Source organism: Miscanthus floridulus, chromosome 16 (genome assembly GCF_019320115.1).
Source record: "Miscanthus floridulus cultivar M001 chromosome 16, ASM1932011v1, whole genome shotgun sequence".
NCBI lineage: Eukaryota > Viridiplantae > Streptophyta > Magnoliopsida > Poales > Poaceae > Miscanthus > Miscanthus floridulus.
In genome coordinates this window covers 252,460-272,512 of record NC_089595.1, presented here as the reverse complement: position 1 = coordinate 272,512, position 20,053 = coordinate 252,460, and the positions used below count along the sequence as shown (strand labels likewise).

General features: G+C 44.2%; 2 protein-coding genes across 3 annotated transcripts; both read right to left on the bottom strand.

Moving 5' to 3' along the window:
• Positions 1 to 81: 81 nt before the first annotated feature.
• LOC136513112 (uncharacterized) lies at positions 82 to 934 on the bottom strand. The gene has a single exon (XM_066507106.1). It carries the CDS (start codon positions 838 to 840, stop codon positions 481 to 483), a length of 360 nt encoding a protein of 119 aa, XP_066363203.1. The 5' UTR covers positions 841 to 934; the 3' UTR covers positions 82 to 480.
• Positions 935 to 12,641: 11,707 nt separating this feature from the next.
• LOC136513229 (boron transporter 4-like) lies at positions 12,642 to 18,294 on the bottom strand. Of its 2 annotated transcripts, XM_066507226.1 has the most exons (15): positions 18,136 to 18,294; positions 17,137 to 17,170; positions 16,896 to 17,002; positions 16,724 to 16,806; positions 16,190 to 16,382; positions 15,958 to 16,096; positions 15,716 to 15,881; positions 15,466 to 15,632; positions 15,154 to 15,327; positions 14,801 to 14,896; positions 14,599 to 14,715; positions 13,829 to 14,151; positions 13,403 to 13,670; positions 13,149 to 13,280; positions 12,642 to 13,031 (listed from the first exon to the last, which is right to left on the bottom strand). In XM_066507226.1, exons 3-15 carry the CDS (start codon positions 17,000 to 17,002, stop codon positions 12,933 to 12,935), a joined length of 2,064 nt encoding a protein of 687 aa, XP_066363323.1. In that variant the 5' UTR covers positions 17,137 to 17,170; positions 18,136 to 18,294; the 3' UTR covers positions 12,642 to 12,932. The 2 variants fall into 2 exon arrangements, with proteins under 2 accessions (XP_066363323.1, XP_066363324.1); XM_066507227.1 differs by lacking the exon at positions 17,137 to 17,170.
• Between the last annotated feature and the right edge of the window lie 1,759 nt (positions 18,295 to 20,053).

Here is a 20,053-nt window from a genome sequence, read left to right as displayed (position 1 = left end):
TTCAGGCAACCAAATCCCAACATCATCAAGCAAGATCAACCATTTCGCCCACGGAAATGGAATCCAGTACGCCATGGAATGTAGTAGTACGCCACAAGATCTGGCAGGGGAGGGAAACATTAATTTCATCATCAGTAGCAGTACAATGCATAACGCTTCGCGGATCTGCGCCATTCCAGCGCAGACCGGAAACGGTTACAGGACGGCGGGCTCCGGAGTCCGGATCCTATCGGATCAGTACAGCAGGCACGTCCGAGAGCGGCGGGGACGGCGACAGGGGAGGGGGAGGGGGCGCCTCGTAAAACCGGCAGACCCCTCACCCTCCTGCTCCACGACGACGACGACGACGACGACAGTGGGAGCGAGGGGAAACAAACACAACCCCGGCCCGAATCGGAAGGAAACGAAAGGCGAAACCAGTATATACACAGAGAGCTCTAGATCTACGGCCATGTCGGCGACTTGCTTCCGCCTTTCTGCCTAGGCAGAGCGGGCGAGGCGGGAGGCGATGGCGGAGTGGTACATGGCGTCGTGGAAGGACTCGGTCTGCGCCATCCGCGCCCGCAGCTGGCGGGCCTTCTCCTCCGTCAGTCCCCCCACGAACTGCCTGCGTGCCGCGCTGCCTGCGTCGTCGTCGTCCTGAGGCACCGCCACCGCCACCGCCGGCGCCGGGACCGGGGCCGGGGCCTCGAGGTAGTCGGCCTTCCCCGACCACCCCTGCAGCGGCGCCCACCACCTGCCGCCCTCCGCGGCGGCGCGGACCGCCCAGGCAGAGGAAGGGGACCCCGCCGGGCGGGCTGGGAAGGAGACGGAGGCGGGTGCGCACGGTGCCATCGCCATTCGGATCGGCCGGACGGTTGCTTCTCCGCGAGGCTTCGCCGCTTTGGTGGGTTGCTTTGCTTGGTCTGGTGGGTGGCTGGGTGTCTCGTTGCTGATCGCTGATGGAGGCCAAGGCTCGGCCTGGCATTTATAGCAGCCGGAGCGGATCGGGGAGGAGACGGATGGATAAGACCACCGCGTGGACACGTGGTCCGCATCGTGAAACACGGTGCCTGCGTAACGGTTGCTTATTTCTGGCGGGCCCGTCAGGTCACTGATGCGTGGGTCCAGGCTGTGGGCCGTGGCCTTCGTACGGTGCTCCCTGCAGGGATCTTCTGCCGTGACGGAGATGCCGTTCGGAGTGGTTAATGCTAGGGAGCGCTTTCATTTAGAACTTTTTGCATAATAAGGGTGTGTTTAGTTTGGGGAAATTTGGGAATTTGGTTACTGTAGTACTTTCGTTTTTATTTGGCAATTAGTGTTCAATCATGGACTAATTAGGCTCAAAACGTTCGTCTCGCGATTTTCAACAAAACTGTGCAATTAGTTTTTTTCGTCTACATTTAATGCTCCATGCACGTATCGCAAGATTCGATGTGATGACTACTGCAGCACTTTTTGGGAAAAGTTTTTGGAACTAAACATGGGCTAAAATGTCCTGAGGTTGACCCTAAATTCACGCTAGCCGCGAGAACAACCTTTGCCCGTGATGGAAGGGTTGCAAGTAGAGATGAAAACGGATCAGATACGGACGGATATCACCGATATTACATTTGTTTTCGTATTTTTGTCCGGATTTGGATTCGAATACGGATAGTGTCAACTATGTCGGATAGGATACGATTGGATATCGACATCATAAATATGCGATTTGAGTATTCGGATACGGATATGGTATCGGATGTTGGATATCCGGACAGATTTCAACCCCTCTAAACGGATTCGGTTTCAAATACGGTCGGAAAATATCCGTACCGTTTTCATCCCTAGTTGCAAGCCCTCTCTATTCCAAAAGTTGTTTGGATAACGATGGGGCACAAAAAATTCACACAAAGTTAATAAAAGTTACTATCTCCATTATAAATTATAAAATATTTTTTTTATTTTTCTAGATACATGACTTTTTCTATATGATTATATACATATAATGTCTAGATATGTGGCGGAAAAAACTAAAACGTTTTATAAATATGAATAGAGGGGGGTACAGCATGGTGGCTCTGCTTCAGCCTGGCATGGCATGACGAGGAATCAGACGATGCAAATTGACAAGGACGCTCATCTCGATTAACAGCCTACAGCGAGCAGTGGAGTAACACCAACGAAATCGAAACAACACAGCTGGAGAACGGTGGATGTGAGGATGGATTTTTTTTTTTTTTTAATCTGAGATCTCAACAATGGGTTACATGTTCTTGACTTCTTGGGGCAAAGCATAATAATGCCAGTCCAAACCGGAAGTGTCGAATCACAACTGAAAAGAGTAATCCGGCCGAGAGCAAGGAATGCAGCGGAGGGAGATGGAACGACCAAGGATCATACGTTAAAAAAAACAGATCCCCTTTCTTGCTCTCGGCCGTGTGTAACTACCTCAGTTTAGGCGTTCTAGATGAAGCAAGCTGGTGAGCGTGTGTTGCTCGGTACAACGTGTTGTGCACGTACTTTTTTTTTCTCTACTCGGTGATGGAGTCGATCGATTTATTCTATTCGAGAATTGACTCGTTCCGTTTGCTATCGTCGTCTCGTGGAACTTTTTTATTGGGTACTTGCTGGTACTCCACTGCTCCCGCTGGTTTTTAAAACATCGACTACATATTTTAGTTTGCTATTATCGGTCCATCCTCTCCTAATTTTGTTAAAAATATGTTAGCATAAACAACGTATATATTTTAGAGAAGCCAAGCTTAATAAAATTAATTTCCTATTATTTCTCTATAGACTTGATCAAACATTGACTACATATTCTAGTCACTGGCGGAGCCACCCTAGGGGCGGGGTGGGGCGGCCGCCCCAGCTACAGGCGAGCTTGACCAGACCCCCGGACCCCCACTTCTTCCCTAACCCCGGACCCCGACGGTGTCGTGGCGATGAGGAGCGAGCAACCGAGCATGGGCAGAGCGACTGCAGCACTGAAGAAGAAGAAACCAAGAGGCCTTTCATTCACTTTATCTCGGTAGAGGCGAGAGGTCCACCAAAGCCCACCGTTGGAATCTTTCCCCTATCCCCATCCCCAATTTCTGAATCGACGAAACGCAGATGCCCTAGGATAGACTGTGAGAGCTGGTCACCGCCCACCGGCCCACGCCGCGCCGCCCGCCCGGCTCCGGCCTCCGTCCGTTGTGGCGTTGCGTTTGTGGCCGGGCGCTGCTGCCTGTTGGCCTGCTGGTGCTCTGTTCTCTACTGGCTGCTGCGATGTAGGGAGGACCGGAGGAGGATAGGAGGAGGTCCACCACGAGGAGGGTGAGGGTGTACCCGGCACTGGGGCTAGCCGCCGTTGTGGACAGTTAGCTAGAGAGCACCAACGACAGCACCTCAATTTACAGGTTCATCCATTCGTTATTTGTATTTTGCAATGTATGGATCAACCGATAAAGAAGTACTAGTTTATTCTTCAATTTGAGGTAACATCTTGTGTTTCTTGTCTACTTTTCGTCATAATATGTGATTGCAGCGGTTTCGCAATGATTTGTGTGATTGTAGTACGACACCATTGTGAATATGGTGTCTTTTTGTTTCATTTCTTCGTTGCAATTCGCCCCACTTATAATTTTTTCTGGCTCCGTCACTGATTCTAGTTTGTTATTATTGGCCAATCCTCTCTTAATTTTGTTAAAAATATGCTAACACAAACTACATATATATTTTAGATAGGCAGAGTTTAATAAAATTACGTCCGTATTATTTCTCTATAGACTTGATCAAACATTGACTACATATTTTAGTTTGTTATTATTGGTCAATCCTCTCTTAATTTTGTTAAAAATATCTTCACATAAACAATGTATATATTTTAGAGAAGCAGAGTTTAATGAAATCAATTCCATAGTATTTCTCTATAGACTTGATCAAACATTGACTACATATTTTAGTTTGTTATTATTTGCCAATCCTCTCTTAATTTTGTTAAAAATATGTTAACATACACAACTTATATATTTTAGAGAAGCGGAGTTTAATGAAATTAATTCCATCTTTTTTCTCGAATACGCAAAATGTTTGCGCATCTTTTGTATTAAGATCGAGAAATAGTAAAATTTACAACGACGTGCCACGAACATGGCACACTAGGAGGATATGGTTATACAATCAGTTTTGCCCTCCCTAGCAGAAGGAGATTATATGATATAATTCGCTAATCATGCTATCTAGCCAGCATCGGCGGGCAGATATGCTTGCTTGTGCAGCGCCTCACCCGCTCTCCCTGTGGGTCAGGAAAGAGCTCTCGCATTGCCTCAGTATGCGAGAGGTTGAACTGGTCGACAAAGATACTATCATAGGCGTCCATGGCTATCGTGGTCGGCTGTCCGTCGAGCATCCCCATCCGCTTCATCACCAGCATCTCCCCCTGCTTAGAAGCCGGGATGCGTGAAAGTGGCTGGGTGGCGATGCTCCTACTGTGGATCGGCAACTTTGGTTGTGCCTCCACAACCGGCTGAGGGAGCAGCGGCGATGGCGCCTTACGCAGTATCTTGTCGGTGAAGCGCTTGAACCTCTTGGCAGCGGAGCTCCCACTTTCAGCACGGGGAGGGGTGGCCGTGTTGGCGCCAAGGGGGATGGTGCTGGAGCCTGGGCTCGCCTCGAGCCAGAGAAGTTTAACTTCAAATAAAACAAAAATGGCATGCACTTTCAAATGAAAGCAAAAATAATCTACAATCCGTGGACATTTAGGGTCTATTTGGTTGGTGACCAAAACTTGCCACGCCTAACCTTCGGCAAACTGTGGCTGCCAGAGAAAGTTTGGCCAGCAAAATTAAAGCTACACCTGTGGCAAAGTTTGGCAAGAAAATAGGTCTATGACGTGTGGGATAGGGTACTAAAAAAGTATGGCACACCGTAGTTGTGACAACAAACCAAATAGCTGCCAGAAAAACCGTGACATGACTAACTTGTGGCATGACACGTTTTGGCACAAACCATAAAAATTATAGCGAATCAACGAAGAAAACTGAGGCCACAGGGTGAATGAACTACAAAAGCCACATTGATTGAAGGAAGAAGTTAAATTAAATACTGCTCCTAAACCAGCATACGAGTCTCCTAGTTAAAGCTCAGTGTAGAAAATCAATCCAAAGCGCAAGAATAAAAATCTAAACGAAGTCTAATTAGCCAAATAGAGAAGATACTAGAACAAATGTGAAACACCTATATGTTATATATTGCATCTAATTATCATTTTCGTTCTACTTAAAGTATGCATCTTCAAGAGTTTCCAAAACCCACTTTCAATCTTGATTTTATGGCAAGATTGAAAAAGCGCTCTCTAACTATTCCTTATGTCAACTCCAATCCTCCCACACTTGTGAAAAAACGATCCAATTGCGTAGAGATATACTCGTGCATATTGATGGGAGGTGGAAGGATGTAGAAAAAGAATATAGAAGAAGGACATGGTTCCCAATGCAAAGTGTATAAGATATAAAGAAATTATAAAATGCTCGAGGTCCTTTAGAAAGAGTCTAAATGCATTTTATCTTGAAGGAGCAAGATTTTGGAAATAATTAGAGGAACTTAAAAAATATGCTCCATTTTTATTTGAACTCTTATTAAAGCTACCCTTAGATGAGTCGGGTTGCGTCGTGTTGTTTCTCTATTTTTTTTCCGGTTAACTTTGTTTCTCTGGTTACTGGACGTCGCACATGGTGAGTGCTGAGTGGCACCTTTGCTGAAGATGAAAGGGCCACCAAGTAGTACAGACCTCCAGGGGCAGTGAAGGGCCACTCTTTAAGGTGACTAACTGAACTTTAGGAGGAGTGTATCAATCGGGCCTTAATAAAAAAAATAAATTAGAAAATCCGTCGGTAATCCACGAGACGAATTTATTAAGCCTAATTAATTTATCATTAACATAACCTTACTGTAGCACCACATTATCAAATCATAACTAATTAGGTTTAAAAAATTCAGCTCGCAAATTAATCTCAATCTACGTATTTAGTTTTGTAATTAGTCTATATTTAATACTCCATGCATATGTCAAATATCCGATGAGACAACATTAAAGCCAGAGAGGTGGAACCAAACACGGTGCTTCCGTGAACCTCTTCTTGGTATCTGGAATCAGGCGTTGTACGCCAGATATATATAGGACCGGAGGGAGTAATAACCCGATGTAAGTAAACGCGCTGGAGAAGAGGATGGATCTGGTGGTTTGACTGTTTGAGCTAGACGCGGTGCGGCCTGGCTGCCTCTGCGTAGCTGCCGGCTCTCGCCCAGCGGCTCCGGCTCGACTGCGCAATACTGTGTAGCAGCGAAGAAAACGGCTCCGGCTCCAGCACAGATGAACGGGAAAAAAAAGGAGGAGCCAGAGAAGCCTGCAATCGGGTGCTCCAGCGGCTCCTCTACAGTAGTGCTACAGTAGCAGGAGCCGGAGCCGCCGGAGCCTCTCCAAACAGGTCCTAACTCACCGCCACCGTGGCCGCCCGCGTCTGTCCATTGCACATTTGCATTGCACCACACGGACCGAGGAGCCCAGTCAGTCTTAGAGGAATTCTGGAGAAATTTGGATGAATTTAGAGAAATTTGTGAAAAGAAAACACTGTTTTAGATGAAAAAAAAGTGGATCAAATCAGATTTAAGGACACGCGAAAGGGACGTCATCTTATCCTGAATCCTGATGGATGGATACGTAACACCCGTACGTACTGTACACATCTGCATCGCGTCCGCGGGGAAACTCTGCGTTCCGATGATAGCTACTCCTCCTAGCCCTAGCCAGCTAGGGGAATCCAATGAACGCCATCAGGAAATGCCCGCGTAAATAAAGGCGCAAACTAAAAGGCCAGTTTGCCCTTGGATCCAAACACCGTGTAAAAAACAACAGGGCTGGACCATGCTGAATCAAATCTAGACTAGAAGCCCAAATACTGACATGCATGCTAGCCTTTTTCATAAGCACGATTGAAGCGTATGTGTATGTCTCCGAAGAGGCTCTCACGACATGTGAAGCACAACGAAGACACTTTACATGCACTTTTTTTTTTGAGAATCACTTTGCATGTACTACACTCACTGCACACACACCATACCTTCTACTTCTACCCTAGGAGCACTTTCGGAGAACTCAGACTTGGGAAATGGTATGCAAGGCAAAGGACGAGGGTGGTCTGGGTGTATCTAATCTCACAGTTCAGTGGTCAAACTAATAAAGAACAATTATTATACCTCTTAAGTTTCACGTCTTGCTAAAGAAAATTATTCTTTTTGGTGGAAAGGTATTTGCAGGCTGATCAGTTATTTTAGAGGTAACCTACATTACAAATAGCTAGGTTACACATAGATAGCTATTTGTAACCAAAGTGCGAACCCGCTGATAGTTGCTTTGTTTATTCATCTCAGTTCGACCTCTATGCACAATGCGATTTTAGCTCCCACACACAAGGTTCAAACCTCAAATGCTACAATGTGTTGTGTAACTTGTGTTTGTTTTTCTGGTCTCCCGGTTCGATTTTCTATACACTGGAGTTGCTCTTAGTCTTCGCGATATATTCTTGCCACCATACTTATGATCTATCCTCAGGTCCAAAAAAACTATGTAGCCACTGTGTGACTAACTCAATACATATAACCCCTTCAAAACACACGTTAATTACAAGCGCTTGTATTGTATCCTCCGTCGCCAAAATCTCAAATCTGAAATTGAGGCTTAGATGTGTTCAACATGCATTTCTTTTCGTCTTTACATTTTTTTACAACCAATTTCCAGCTCTTGAGCATGTCTAGTTCTGCTACATTCCTCTCTTAATTTTGCTACAAAATGTTAACATAAAACAACGTATATATTTTAGAGAGGCATAGTTTAATGAAATTAATTCCGTATTATTTCTATATAGATTTGATCAAACATTGACTACATGTTTTAGTTTTAGTTATTATTGGTCGATCCTCTCTTAATTTTGCTAAAAACATGCTAACATAAAACAACATATATATTTTAGAGAGGCAGAGTTTAATGAAATTAATTCTGTATTATTTTTCTATAGACTTGATCAAACATTGATTACATTGGTCAATCCTCTCTTAATAAAAAATATGTTAACATACACAACATATATATTTTAGAGAGGTAGAGTTTATTGAAATTAATTCCATATTACTTCTCTGTAGACTTGATCGGGCTAGAGAAGTTTAACTTAAACTAAAACTGAAAAGACATGCACTTTCAAACGAAGCAAGTAATCTACAATTTGTAGAGATTTATAGCGAATCAACAAAGAAAATGGAGGCCACAAAACGAATGCTCTCTCTCTCTCAGAAACAGATAACAACAATGTTTACACCATCACTTGGAACGAATAATACTAGAAGTTGCCAAGAACTACAAAAGCCATATTGGTTGAAGGAAGAAGTTAAACTAAATACTGCTCCAAACCAGCATATTAGTCTGCTAGGTAAATCTCAGTGTAAATAATCTAAAGCGCAAGAGTAAAATTATGAATGAAGTCTAATTAGGCAGATAGAGAAGATAGTAGAACAAATGTGAAGCACCTATCTGCAATTATATTGCATCTAATTGTCATTTACTACGTAGAGCATCTCCAAGAGTGTCCAAAACCCATTCCCAATCTTGATTTTATGCAAGATTGAAAAAAAAAGCTCTCTAAGACTCCTTGTGGCAACTCCACTCCTCCTGCACTTGTGAAAACCGTTCCAACCGCACAAAAATATATCACCGCCTATTGACTGGAGGTGGAAAGATGTGAAGAATATAGAGGAAGGACATGGTTCCCAATGCAAATGTAAAAGATATAAAGACACCCTACCATATTTTGTGAGTGAGAAAGCAGCCAACAGCAGTGGTAGTGGCTGTAGAACAGCCTGTCGAACATGCCCAATATAAAATGCTAGACCTACTTAAGGAAGAGTATGAAATTCCTAATGTAAAATTGCATTTTATCTTGTCGAGCAAGATTTTAGAAATAGTTGAAAAACCTAACAAATATGCTCTTTGTTTTTTAAGAACTATGCTCTTAGACAATGCGGTTTGCATCGTGTTGTTTTTCTAGTTTTTTTATTTGTTTCTCTAGCCTCGGTTGCTAGATCAGTTGGTCAAGCCTCCGGGTAGCATTCCCGTGTTCGAATCATTGGTCAGGCGAATTTTAGATCGGCGGTGTGAAAAAACCCCTCGTTTGTTCCGTGTTCCCAAAGCATAGGTAAAATGACCGGCCCTCTCGCCGGGTAACGGGCTCCTGTTTGCGGGCGGGGCATGGGGTTCAGGGGTTTTCTCGGGCTGGGTGAGAAGTCCTCTACCTTAAGCTAAAATAGCTCTGGAGATGTCGCCCGAGTTTTTTATTTGTTTCTCTAGTTATCGGACCTATACTCAACTAAGGGACATGTGCCCTGTTCGCTTGGCTGATAAGCCATGGCTAAAAGTACTGTTGATTGATTTATTGTGAGAGAAAAATACTATTTATTAGCTAAAAAAATACGTCTTATAAGCCAAACGAACAGGGCGATGCACATGGTGAGTGCTGAGTGGCACCTTTGGTGAGGATGAAAGGGCCACCAAGAAGTCCAGGCCTCCGGGGGCAGTGAAGGGCCACTCTTTACTATGATTTTCCGTGGCACAATTAACTTACTAGTACATTATTACATCATATGAATACTAAATTAAACATGGTTTCTGAAAGCATTCATAAAGAAAAAAAGAATTTAGTAGTACTTGAGCTATTTGATATCGGTAATGCTTGGCCACGAGCTTCCGTCCCATACTGACGCCTCACGCCTCACTCTAGATGTGCTCTCTCCCTAAAAAATCTCTTGCTCGTCTCACTCTGCCTCGCTGCCATTACCATCCCCACACACACGCCCCATCCTGCGCCCGGCCGCCTCACTCCGCCACCGCCCCACTCCGCCTCACCATAGTGGCCATCCACCGCCGCGCCCCAATCCACACTCGCCCATCGTGGTGCCACCCGAGAAAAGGTCGTCGCCGGCCAAGACATCGTCTCCCGCGGTCGGCCGGAGACACCACGACAGGAAGACCCGTATGTTGTAAATGCATGTTTCAAGTGTTTCAGAGGTCTGTTGCAAGTGTTTTATATGAATATTGCAAAAGTAGATTGGGGTGTTGCATGTGTATTTAGAGGTATGTTGCAAGTGTTTTATGTGAATATTGCAAAAGTAGATTGGGATGTTGCATGTGTTTTAGAGGAATGTTGCAAGTGTTTCAGAGATACGTTGCAAGCGTCTATTCAAAATGTTTCTACTGTTTCAAGTACGTTGCAAGTGTTTTATCGGGATGTTGCTTATGTTTCAGTGACTATACACACATGTTGCAAGCGTCTATTCAAAATATTTTATCTATTTTAGACGTATGCTGTAAATGTTTTATCTAGAGGTTACATACGTTGCAGTAGCTATACACACATGTTACAAGCCTATGTTACAGATGTTTCATTTATTTGAGACGTATGTTGCAAAAGTGATTCAGGTTGGAACATTAACCGGCACATAAAGCGGGCACATGCAGTGTGCGTGCCGAAGACAAGCGGGCGTGGGTGGTCCCCACCTACGTGGTACGGACACGCAAAAATCATAACGCTTAGCAGTATGCGGGGCACGCGTGGGCTTCCGGACGGAGCTAGCGTCCGGATTCCGGACGCGTGGGTTTGATATACAGCTGAGACCTGAGAGCCTGAGACTCTGATCTGAGACTGACGGAGACTCGGAGAGCATGACGGACGGCCTCGTCTTGCCGGATGGAGTCGACACTGCTCGTCGTCAGCTGGTCTGTCATCTCATCTGTGCTGTGCGGATGAGCATGGGCCGTTCGCATTCATTTAAACCCGATTTGATCTACTTTTTTTTTATTCGAAAGAGTATTTTTCTCCCACAAATTCCTTCAAATTCGTTCAGATTTTTCCCGCCTAAAAATCCTCCGAACGAACGGGGCCTGAGCTGCATCCTGTGGGCGCGTGGTTTGCTTTCAATTCCACGGCTAATCCTAACAAACAAACTAAAAAGCAAGGTAACGCGCGGGAGAAGAGGATCATGGATCTGGTGGCTTGAGCTAGACGCGGTGCGGCCTGGCTGCTTCTGCGTAGCTGCCGGCTCTCTCGCCGCCACACGCTGACTCACCGCCACCGCGGCCGGCCGCGTCTGTCCATTGCATTGCACCACGCGGGCCGAGGAGCCCAGTCAGTCTGCTGGCTAGCTCTGGATTTCCTGTCTTCTTATCCTGAATCCTGATGGATGGATACTAGTACTCCGTACGTAACAGCCGTACACATCTGCATCGATAATCGGTTTGTTATACGCGTCCGCGGGGAAACTCGTCTGCCTTCCGATGATAGCTTGCCAGCTAGGGCCTAGGGGAATCCAAAGAGCGCATCCAGGAAATGATGCCGCCCACGTAAAGGCGCAAACTATGCCATCTCTATTTTTCCCCCTTTCATCTCCGGCCCAAATTAAAAGGCCACATGGACCGACCCGTTTGCCCTTAGATCCAAACACCGTATAAAAAGTAACAAGGCTGGACCATGCTGAATCAAATCTAGATAGACTAGAAGCCCAAATACTGACATGCATGTTAGCCTTTTTCATAAGCAGGGCTCTCAAGATATGAAGCAAAACTCAGACACTTTACATGTACTACACTCGGTCACTCGCTGCACACACACCGTACCTTCTACCCCTAGAAGCACTTTCGGAACCGGCAGATCTCAAGATTGATAGAGTCAACGTAGATGTTTTGCTATCGTGGGAAACGTCGCTTATCACTGAAAGAGTAACACCGTTAAATCTTGGATAGTACGAACACTTACGTCAAGTCAAGGACTTAAATCCGGATGGACATGCCCTACCACAAGAAACCTAACCAGCTGAGCTTCGCTCAATTCACAACACAATAATATTCAATATGACTCAAATTATTTGACATGAACTCATGAAATGAGTCTATTCAACTGGTTGGGTCAAATGCTCATGTTTCAAGTTTAAATTCTCTTCAACCCAAAATTGTGAAGTTGTTGCTAGTTCTACATGTTCCTAGGATATTTAGAAAGGCTGCAACTTATCGGTTATGTTATCACTGCACAAATCCCATATTCTTCCTGTACCTTTAAACTTCCAACCACTGTTACTAAATAAATTGATATATACCGAAAAAACTGTCTTTGCCGTAGGTCACGTATCAACAGAAAAAAAACTCATAACTTAGCAACTTGGGAAATGGTATGCAAGCCAGAGGACGAGGGTGGTCTGGGTCTATCTAATCTCAGAGTTCAGTGGTCAAACTAATTAAGAACAATTATTATACCTCTGAAGTTTCACGTATTGCTAAAAAAATATTCCTTTTGACGGAAGGATATTTGCAGGCTAAAAAAATATTCCTTTTAGAGGTAACCTCGGTTATCTATTTGTAACGTAGAAATTGGTAACTCTGTAAGTTTTTTTTTAAATGCGAATCCGCTGATAGTTGCTTTGTTTACTCATCTCAGTTCGACTTCTATGCACATTACGAATTTTAGCTCTGAGATACAAAGGTTCAAATGCTACAATGTGTTGTGTTTTTTTTTTGGTCTCCAGGTCCCAAAAAAACTATGTAGCCACTGTGTGACTAACTCAATACATATAACCCCTTCAAAACACACGTTACTTACAAGCGCTTGTATTGTATCCTCCGTCGCCAAAATCTCAAATCTGAAATTGAGGCTTAGATGTGTTCAACATGCATTTCTTTTCGTCTTTACAATTTTTTTTACAAACAATTTCCAGCTCTTGAGCATGTCCAGTTCTGCTACATTCCTCTGCCCACCCCCGTGTCTTTTCCCCCAAAGTCAGTACCTAAAATGAGTTACTTGCTTCAGAAAATAATCTCGTGAGCGATCAGGCCATGAGACTTCGCACCCCCATGCTTAATTGGAGTTCCGATTCAGAAACAATGGTTACTCCCCTTATTGTTCCACGATTCTTGGAATCCGAGAAGGAGCCCGAGAAAGCTCTCTCCGAGAAGGTGCCCGAGAAAGCTCTCTCGTCATCTTGACAGAGTTAAGCTGCCAAACCAAAACAATAAAGCAATATCAAGTTCCAACTCCAACGTTCAAGGCGGGACCTTTAATCTTACGAAAACCAGTGGTACTAAACTACAAATTGTTTGCGCGAAATGTTACCTGGAGTAGTCTCCCATCACGGAAGCTAGAGTTCCTGCGCTTCAGCTCTCCACGGTGAGTCGTGAATTCCTCCAGTATTTCAGAAGCATATCCAGGCTGAGCATCTCTGCTGCGAACAGACTCGTCCTCACACTGCGTGAGAAGGGACATGTCAACAATCCCGAGATGGAGTAGCCTTTGTTGCATAATAATACTGTATATGCTAGGAAAGTGAATGGGCAATTGATAAAACCAGGTAGGTCAGGACTCCATACCACTGACGGATCAGGCGTAAAACCTTCGAGTTCTTCGTACTCGGCTGCATCTAATTCCCTCAGGCGGCTCGAATCGAAATATTTCGGGATCAAGTGCTGCCTGATGACAATGAGGAAGAAGAAGAGGAGAGGGAAGAGGATTCCTGCTACTGGTATCCATGTCATCCCAAAGACGATCAACAGATAGATTAGCTGGAAGAGTGTGAAGGCACATATTGTGTTGAAAGGCACTGACTCCATGAAGGATGCGTGTGCTCCTTCAAGAACCCTGCCAGAGTTATAACAAACAGATAATCACTGCGATGTCTGGCAGCTTCGTAGATAAAAACTGGGCTAAGCCCAGCTGAAGCACACATAGCCTTTCTTCATAGGTACATACCTAAGGTGATAAGAAATGAAAATTTTACTACAGCTAACAAGGCTTACTTGTAGCGCCTTTGAGGCGTGATGAAAAGAACTTGTATCCTCTCCCAGAACTGGTTCCCGGGAAGGCTGTCGATGGACATATAGGCAAAGTAACCCCAGAGGACTGATGTTGGTATCCTCTGAATGAGCGGCGTAATTCCGATACAAGCAGCGATCAACAGGGACTGCAACAGATTGCTTACTCTCTGCTCGTTCACCCGGACAGGCAAGTAGGCATCTACATGCTTTTCAGGATCAAATACTTCAGGCACTGTCCCTGCTCCGTTCCCCTCTGGAATAATTGCATCCTTCAAGTCCTTCAGATCTTTGTGTGCGGAAACAGACTGCACAATTTTACAGATGAATTCTTAGTGCTTTTCAGGTAGTTGATGAGATTTTCGTTCTTTTGTCTCTTACATTACACAAGTATTATCAGGATGATTTCTGGAGCAATTTCTGAAACAATGAGTAGGGGAATGATTTCAGACAGTAATATTCCACTTGCAACAAAGGTAAAAAAAAACTCTGAAAGAGAAAGCAAAACAAAATAGAGGCATCAAACAAAATGGAACAGCATTGTAATTTAGGGACAGTATGCAGTTAGCCTTTACAAATTCTAGAAAGATGTCGCCATTATAGTTTTACAAACATTCTTCAACTAACTCTAATATCTATCATCTGAAATAATTGGGTGCATTTGATAAGCCACCACTACAACTAACAGAGCCTTAGCAATTCAGTAAGAAGAACATGGCATGTGATAGTGTAAATGTTTGGTGGATAATACTCACGTCGCCTCCATGGTCCATTTTTATGAAAACATCTTGCATTTTGCCATAAACTTCGGAACTGGTAGCATTATTCATCATGCCCTCCTTCGCAGTTTGGACCATCTTTTTGCGAAGCAACTATTTGAAATGAAAGAGAGCCAGAGAGGGCAGATGAGCAAATTTAATTGTATAACAGACCACAGGTATGCATGTGAACACCAACCTGCCTCTTGAGGACAGCTAGGCTTCTTGTATGCATGGGAGACTGGGGAAGTACTCCATTAGATGGAGGGATGCCAAGAAGACCACAGATCAAGGTCTACACCACATTTCCATCGTATAAGAAGAAGAAACATATTAATAAAGCGTCTGATATCATGTTTGTCTATAAAAAACGCTATCACATATGCAATTTTTAACTACTATGTCCCACCATTAATTTCTTATGTTTTTCCAGTTCCATCAAGCAGTGGGAATTCATTGGTAAACTATCCAAAACTTTTTTTTTATTAAGTGACATCCCTAATTTAAAACACTGCTATGTTAAAGAAGTAAGTACAAAATAGCATGACATACTGTCAAGCTCAGGACCAAAATGTCATAATGGTAGGCTGATGGGTTCTTCAAATTAAATTCCTTCTGCTGAGCCATCTGTGAAGCTACACTGTGGTCAAAGAAATAGAGCCCTGCAACCATCGCAGCAGGCACAATAGCCAGGAATATATGTGCTGGAGGGACTGAAAACAGATCCTGCAAGTTCATCAATGAAAAATGTGGAATAGCCATAAAAATATTCAATGCTCGCAGAACTGCGATTCGATCCTTAATTTTTTTTTTGAACGCAATGGCATTTCGATCCTTAAATCATTGTACAAACTGTCTAATTACTTTTGCCACTGTCCAATGCTGGAGCGACTTGGGTTCCCAAGGAAGTGGGGTGAAGAGCCTCCTAGGGACCCCTGAAGGGATCTTGCTTGGCAATGAATATGACAATGCTGTCCACAGTATGACCATCAGTGGAACACCATAGTCAGCAATTAAGCTCCTTTGCCATCCTGCAGGTATTATCTGGAGCATTTGTAATTATTGTGCTGAAACCATCATGGAATCGAAAGTGCATATGTGCCATATGACAAACCAGTGCCGTATAGCGATGATCTTGCGCTCCTGCTGGCTAATGAAGTATATAGTACACCCATTGAAAAGATTAGTCCAAGCAGACCATTAACATATAGCCACTGGAACTGGAAAATTGGTTGACTTTGGTCATTACCCTCAGGGGCACTGAATTCACCGAACATCCCCTATGGCATATTACGTGATCAGCAATTAAAACAAAATCTGTAAATAATTCAGATTCAACAGATGTAAATTGCATACCTTGATCGCCTCTTGCATGAACAAAACTGTGATTAACATTCCAAAAAGTTCTCCAGAAAACCTTGTAAATCTGTTTAGAATAGCTGCAACGTTAAACATTGCCATGAGGAACAGCATCACAGCCGTCCAGATGCAAACCCTGTCAAAGGCCCAATGAAAAGGAAATACAAATAACATTTAGTTGGGTAACTGATGAACTAATGCAGGATATATCATAGTTTTCAGCCCTTACCATGCAGCCCATGGCAGAAACATTTTTTCTCCCAGGTTTGGTTGGTTTTTGGCAAAATTGTAGATATAGGTGTACATGATAATAGTCGGTTCTGCAACTCCCACGATCAATAGTGGCTGTCCGCCTATTATTGAATGTATGATTCCACAAATAGCAGTTGATGCTAATGTCTCAACTGTGGTTAGTGTACCATCTGAAACATGTCAGTTTAATCGTCAGCAACTGTGCCTAAGAAAAAGGATTTAGGATTAATTTTTTTTTATTATTCTACTATTTCTATTCTACAATGTGAATTGCAACCAATGGAGCAAACTGTTATTGTTTTTTCATATTCCCATGTTTCAAACAATAATTGACATGCTGTTAAAATGGCTATGATCTTTCCCTTTTTTGTTCTTTTTTTGAGGGAGAATTTCCCCCTTTTTCTTTTTTATTACTGAGAAGGAGAGAGAGGGATAGAAGGAAAGTGCAGTGTGCCATGACAGTAACCTCAGATCAAATATTCATCCTGATGGTGAGAGCAGGACAACCAACCTGTATCTTTGCTCAATTGCTCCCCAAAGGCTATAACAGGAACTGCAGATGCAAAGAATATGTAGAGCGTAGGTGCCAATATCCTGACAACAGAATTCATGTGGCACAGTGAACACAACAGGCTAAATCATGATCATGTCAAGCAATTACAGCATGCTGGTGTTGCGCAAACCTTAAACCAGAACGAAATCCATGGTTCCAGTCTTGTTTGTAGCAAGCTGCTCTTCCTTTCAAATCCTCAGACACTCCACTAAATGGAGCTTTATTAGGTCCCGACATCTGAACATGGAGGTAAGAAATAATAAAATAATGTGCTTGCAAAGCCATGGATGGGTTTTACAAACCAGCCATAAGTCAAAGTGCGTCACAAACAGTATTCACAGAAAAAAATGTCTGGGGTTCCACAACATTACCGCATAATACACAGCTTATAATGAGATGTTGTCTCTGAAAAAAAAAACAAGTAGCATTAGAAGGCTGGTCAGTTGGGTGTGTGCCTATTGATTTATTACATTGCATGTAACACACATGACCAACGGACTTTGACTCGTCTTGAAACCATCGCCACATGATCGAGTTTCTATTATTATTATTTTTGAACGAGATAATAGGCAAGACAGCTGCCGATTATATTAAAAAAACAAATCCATATTACAACAGAGCAACGGGACCTTAGAAGGCTGAACGACCGACAACCACTAAAGCAACAAAACCCCCAAAAGTTTCTAGTTTTTACCTTATACTATCTTTAGCTTGATATCAGCACATTTTTCATGAGCATACTGACCCAATATAGGTTTCACACAAACAAAACAGGACCATGGAAGATTACATGGGCATATAAATTTGATAGACAATCTAAACGAACGAATTTCATCATTTAGAACAACCAACAAAAATTCAGGTGGATCTCTACACAGAAGTATGCAACCAGTCAAAGGAAATTCAAAAGGCATTAGCTACACACACAGACAAGAACAGCTAGCGTTAAGGGCCCCTTTCTGCTAAAAAATTAGCAAACCCAAGTAAACTACACGCAAATGCATGCGTGCCGTTAGGTATTAAGCACGGGGAAATTTAAGTTGCAACACCACGCCAAAATCAACCCATGAAATTACCGCATTCTACTAAATGAAAGTTCATTCAGGACTAGCCGTACGATACAATTGAAATCCAGCGCATGACCATATATACTACATGCGACCCCCAGATGTTATACAGGAGCTTCCGAAATGGAATAACTGCCTGGAAACGAGTAAGCCTCCATTTAGCTGAACGAATGCGATGATGGCAAATTTATCTTAAACACGAATCCAAACGACCCAGAATCGAAATCTCCCGATCGATGGACCGGCCAATTGAGCACTCAGACAGCAACAGCAAAGCAATGCAGGCGCGTGAACACCTCTCACCTAATGGAGCCCCTTGGTCGTGGAGGGGGCGCCGAAGCCTAGCGGCCGGGCCACCGCAACGCGAGGCGGGGAGCCCTAGGCATCGGTGGGCGGAGGCGCGGGGGACCGGAGTGGAGCCGAGGAGGGTGCCGGGGTGGCGAATCGGGGGAGGGCTCCCCTCCATTTTCATGCTATTTAAAGATGGCGTGGTATCCAAATTGGTGGGATCGGCGGCGGAGAGCGGGGAGAGACAGGCGAGCAAAGAGAAAGGCAAGGCGTCGCGCACGTGCGCTGTGTGCCTGCTCCAATTGCCGGCTAAAATTCGGTTTTAGCCTTTTAAAGTTTTTTTTTTATTTACATGTTGACCTTAAATCAAAGAAAGAATCCTGATCCTTCGAATCGAATTCGAACGTGCCCACAGTGGGTATGATGCACATGTCTTTTTGACGACGTCCATGTAGTGGCCGAGGATGGGTATAGACGATCAAATGGGACAGCCCACCGCCCACATGGCCTGGGCCCGCTGAAGGCATGGCCCGATTAAGGTTGGGTCGGCACGACTTGCTCAACCCTTTGCGTCATGTCGTGCCAGCTAACGAGCTGTTCTCACGCTGGTCGAGGCCTCGAGGGCTTCATGCACCGTCGTCAGGAGGGAAGGTAGGAGGAGGAGGAGAAGAAAGTCGCAAGGAGGGAAGAGAAGTCGCGAACCGGATATGCGTGTGAGGGTGACGGTGGATGGGAGTATAAGTGATTTTAACTCGGTAGTATTAGGATAGACTAATCGGGACATGCTGGGTCGTGGGAGCAGCCCAGGCACGGTCTTCTCATCGGGCTGGGACGATATGGGCATAGTGGTCATCGGGTCGGACCGTGCCTGGACTGAGCCAAAATAGCAGGCCATAGGCCGTGGATATGGGCCTCGAGCCATATGGCCATCCATAAGTATCGAAATATATCTAGCAGGAGCTAACGAATCGTGTAAAATATACGGTTGTTTTCGAGGTGTAACTAAGGAAGAAATCATATACATGTTGGTCCTAAGGCCAGTCTCGGTGAAGACTGTCCTAATTTTTAAGATTTTCATGTGTTGGAAACAATACAGACAAGTTTTATTTTTATGAAACTTATTTCATCCCATGAAATTTCCATTGTTTCTCTCTTCATCTATACTATGTTATATCAGTTTATTTATACCGGTAAAACCCTACTAAGACTGGCACAAGGAAGCTCATCGGGTTCAGTTTCCACCCGCGGATGCCCATGGAGGTCCGAAATATATATTTTGAAGAAAAACTCATGTGTTTTATTCATAAACTATTTTATGTAAGCTATTAAGTTTGCTCTAAGTTGAGTCATGAAATTATGTGTTGTTTATTGCCTCTTGTTTATACATGTGAATATGTAATGTATATATCATGCATGTGTTGTTAGAAAATCCTTATTATTTTTTATATTACCATATAGTGGTGGGTTCGGGTTCGGTGATCCATTGGGTTTTGTTTCGGGTTTGGATTATCACCAAAACAGTGTTCGGTGCGGTTCTAGGTTTTGAGTTAGGGTTTCGTGGTTTTTCGTGGAGACTCCACCCGACCTGAATCCTCTCCGTTGTCATCTCTATTCTCCATCACGCAGCCACACAAAGCCAGAGCTCACGAAGAGGCAAGATCGGAGGCGGTGGCCGAACAGAGGCAAGGTCGAGCTCCTCGTGCGTGTCTCTCTCCCAGTAGGCGCCTCCATCCCACGACTGCTTGCAATGTCCTAGTCACGAAGCTTCTCCCGGTGGCGACAGCACCCATGGGTGGGGGCAGGAACAACGGTGATATGACAGATGATTGAGGCTCGACGGATTGAGGCTGACGCGACTGCTCAACGATGGGGCATGCAGATCATTGCTGGCACAACAGATTGAGGATGACGTGGCGGATCGATGCCTGGCCGG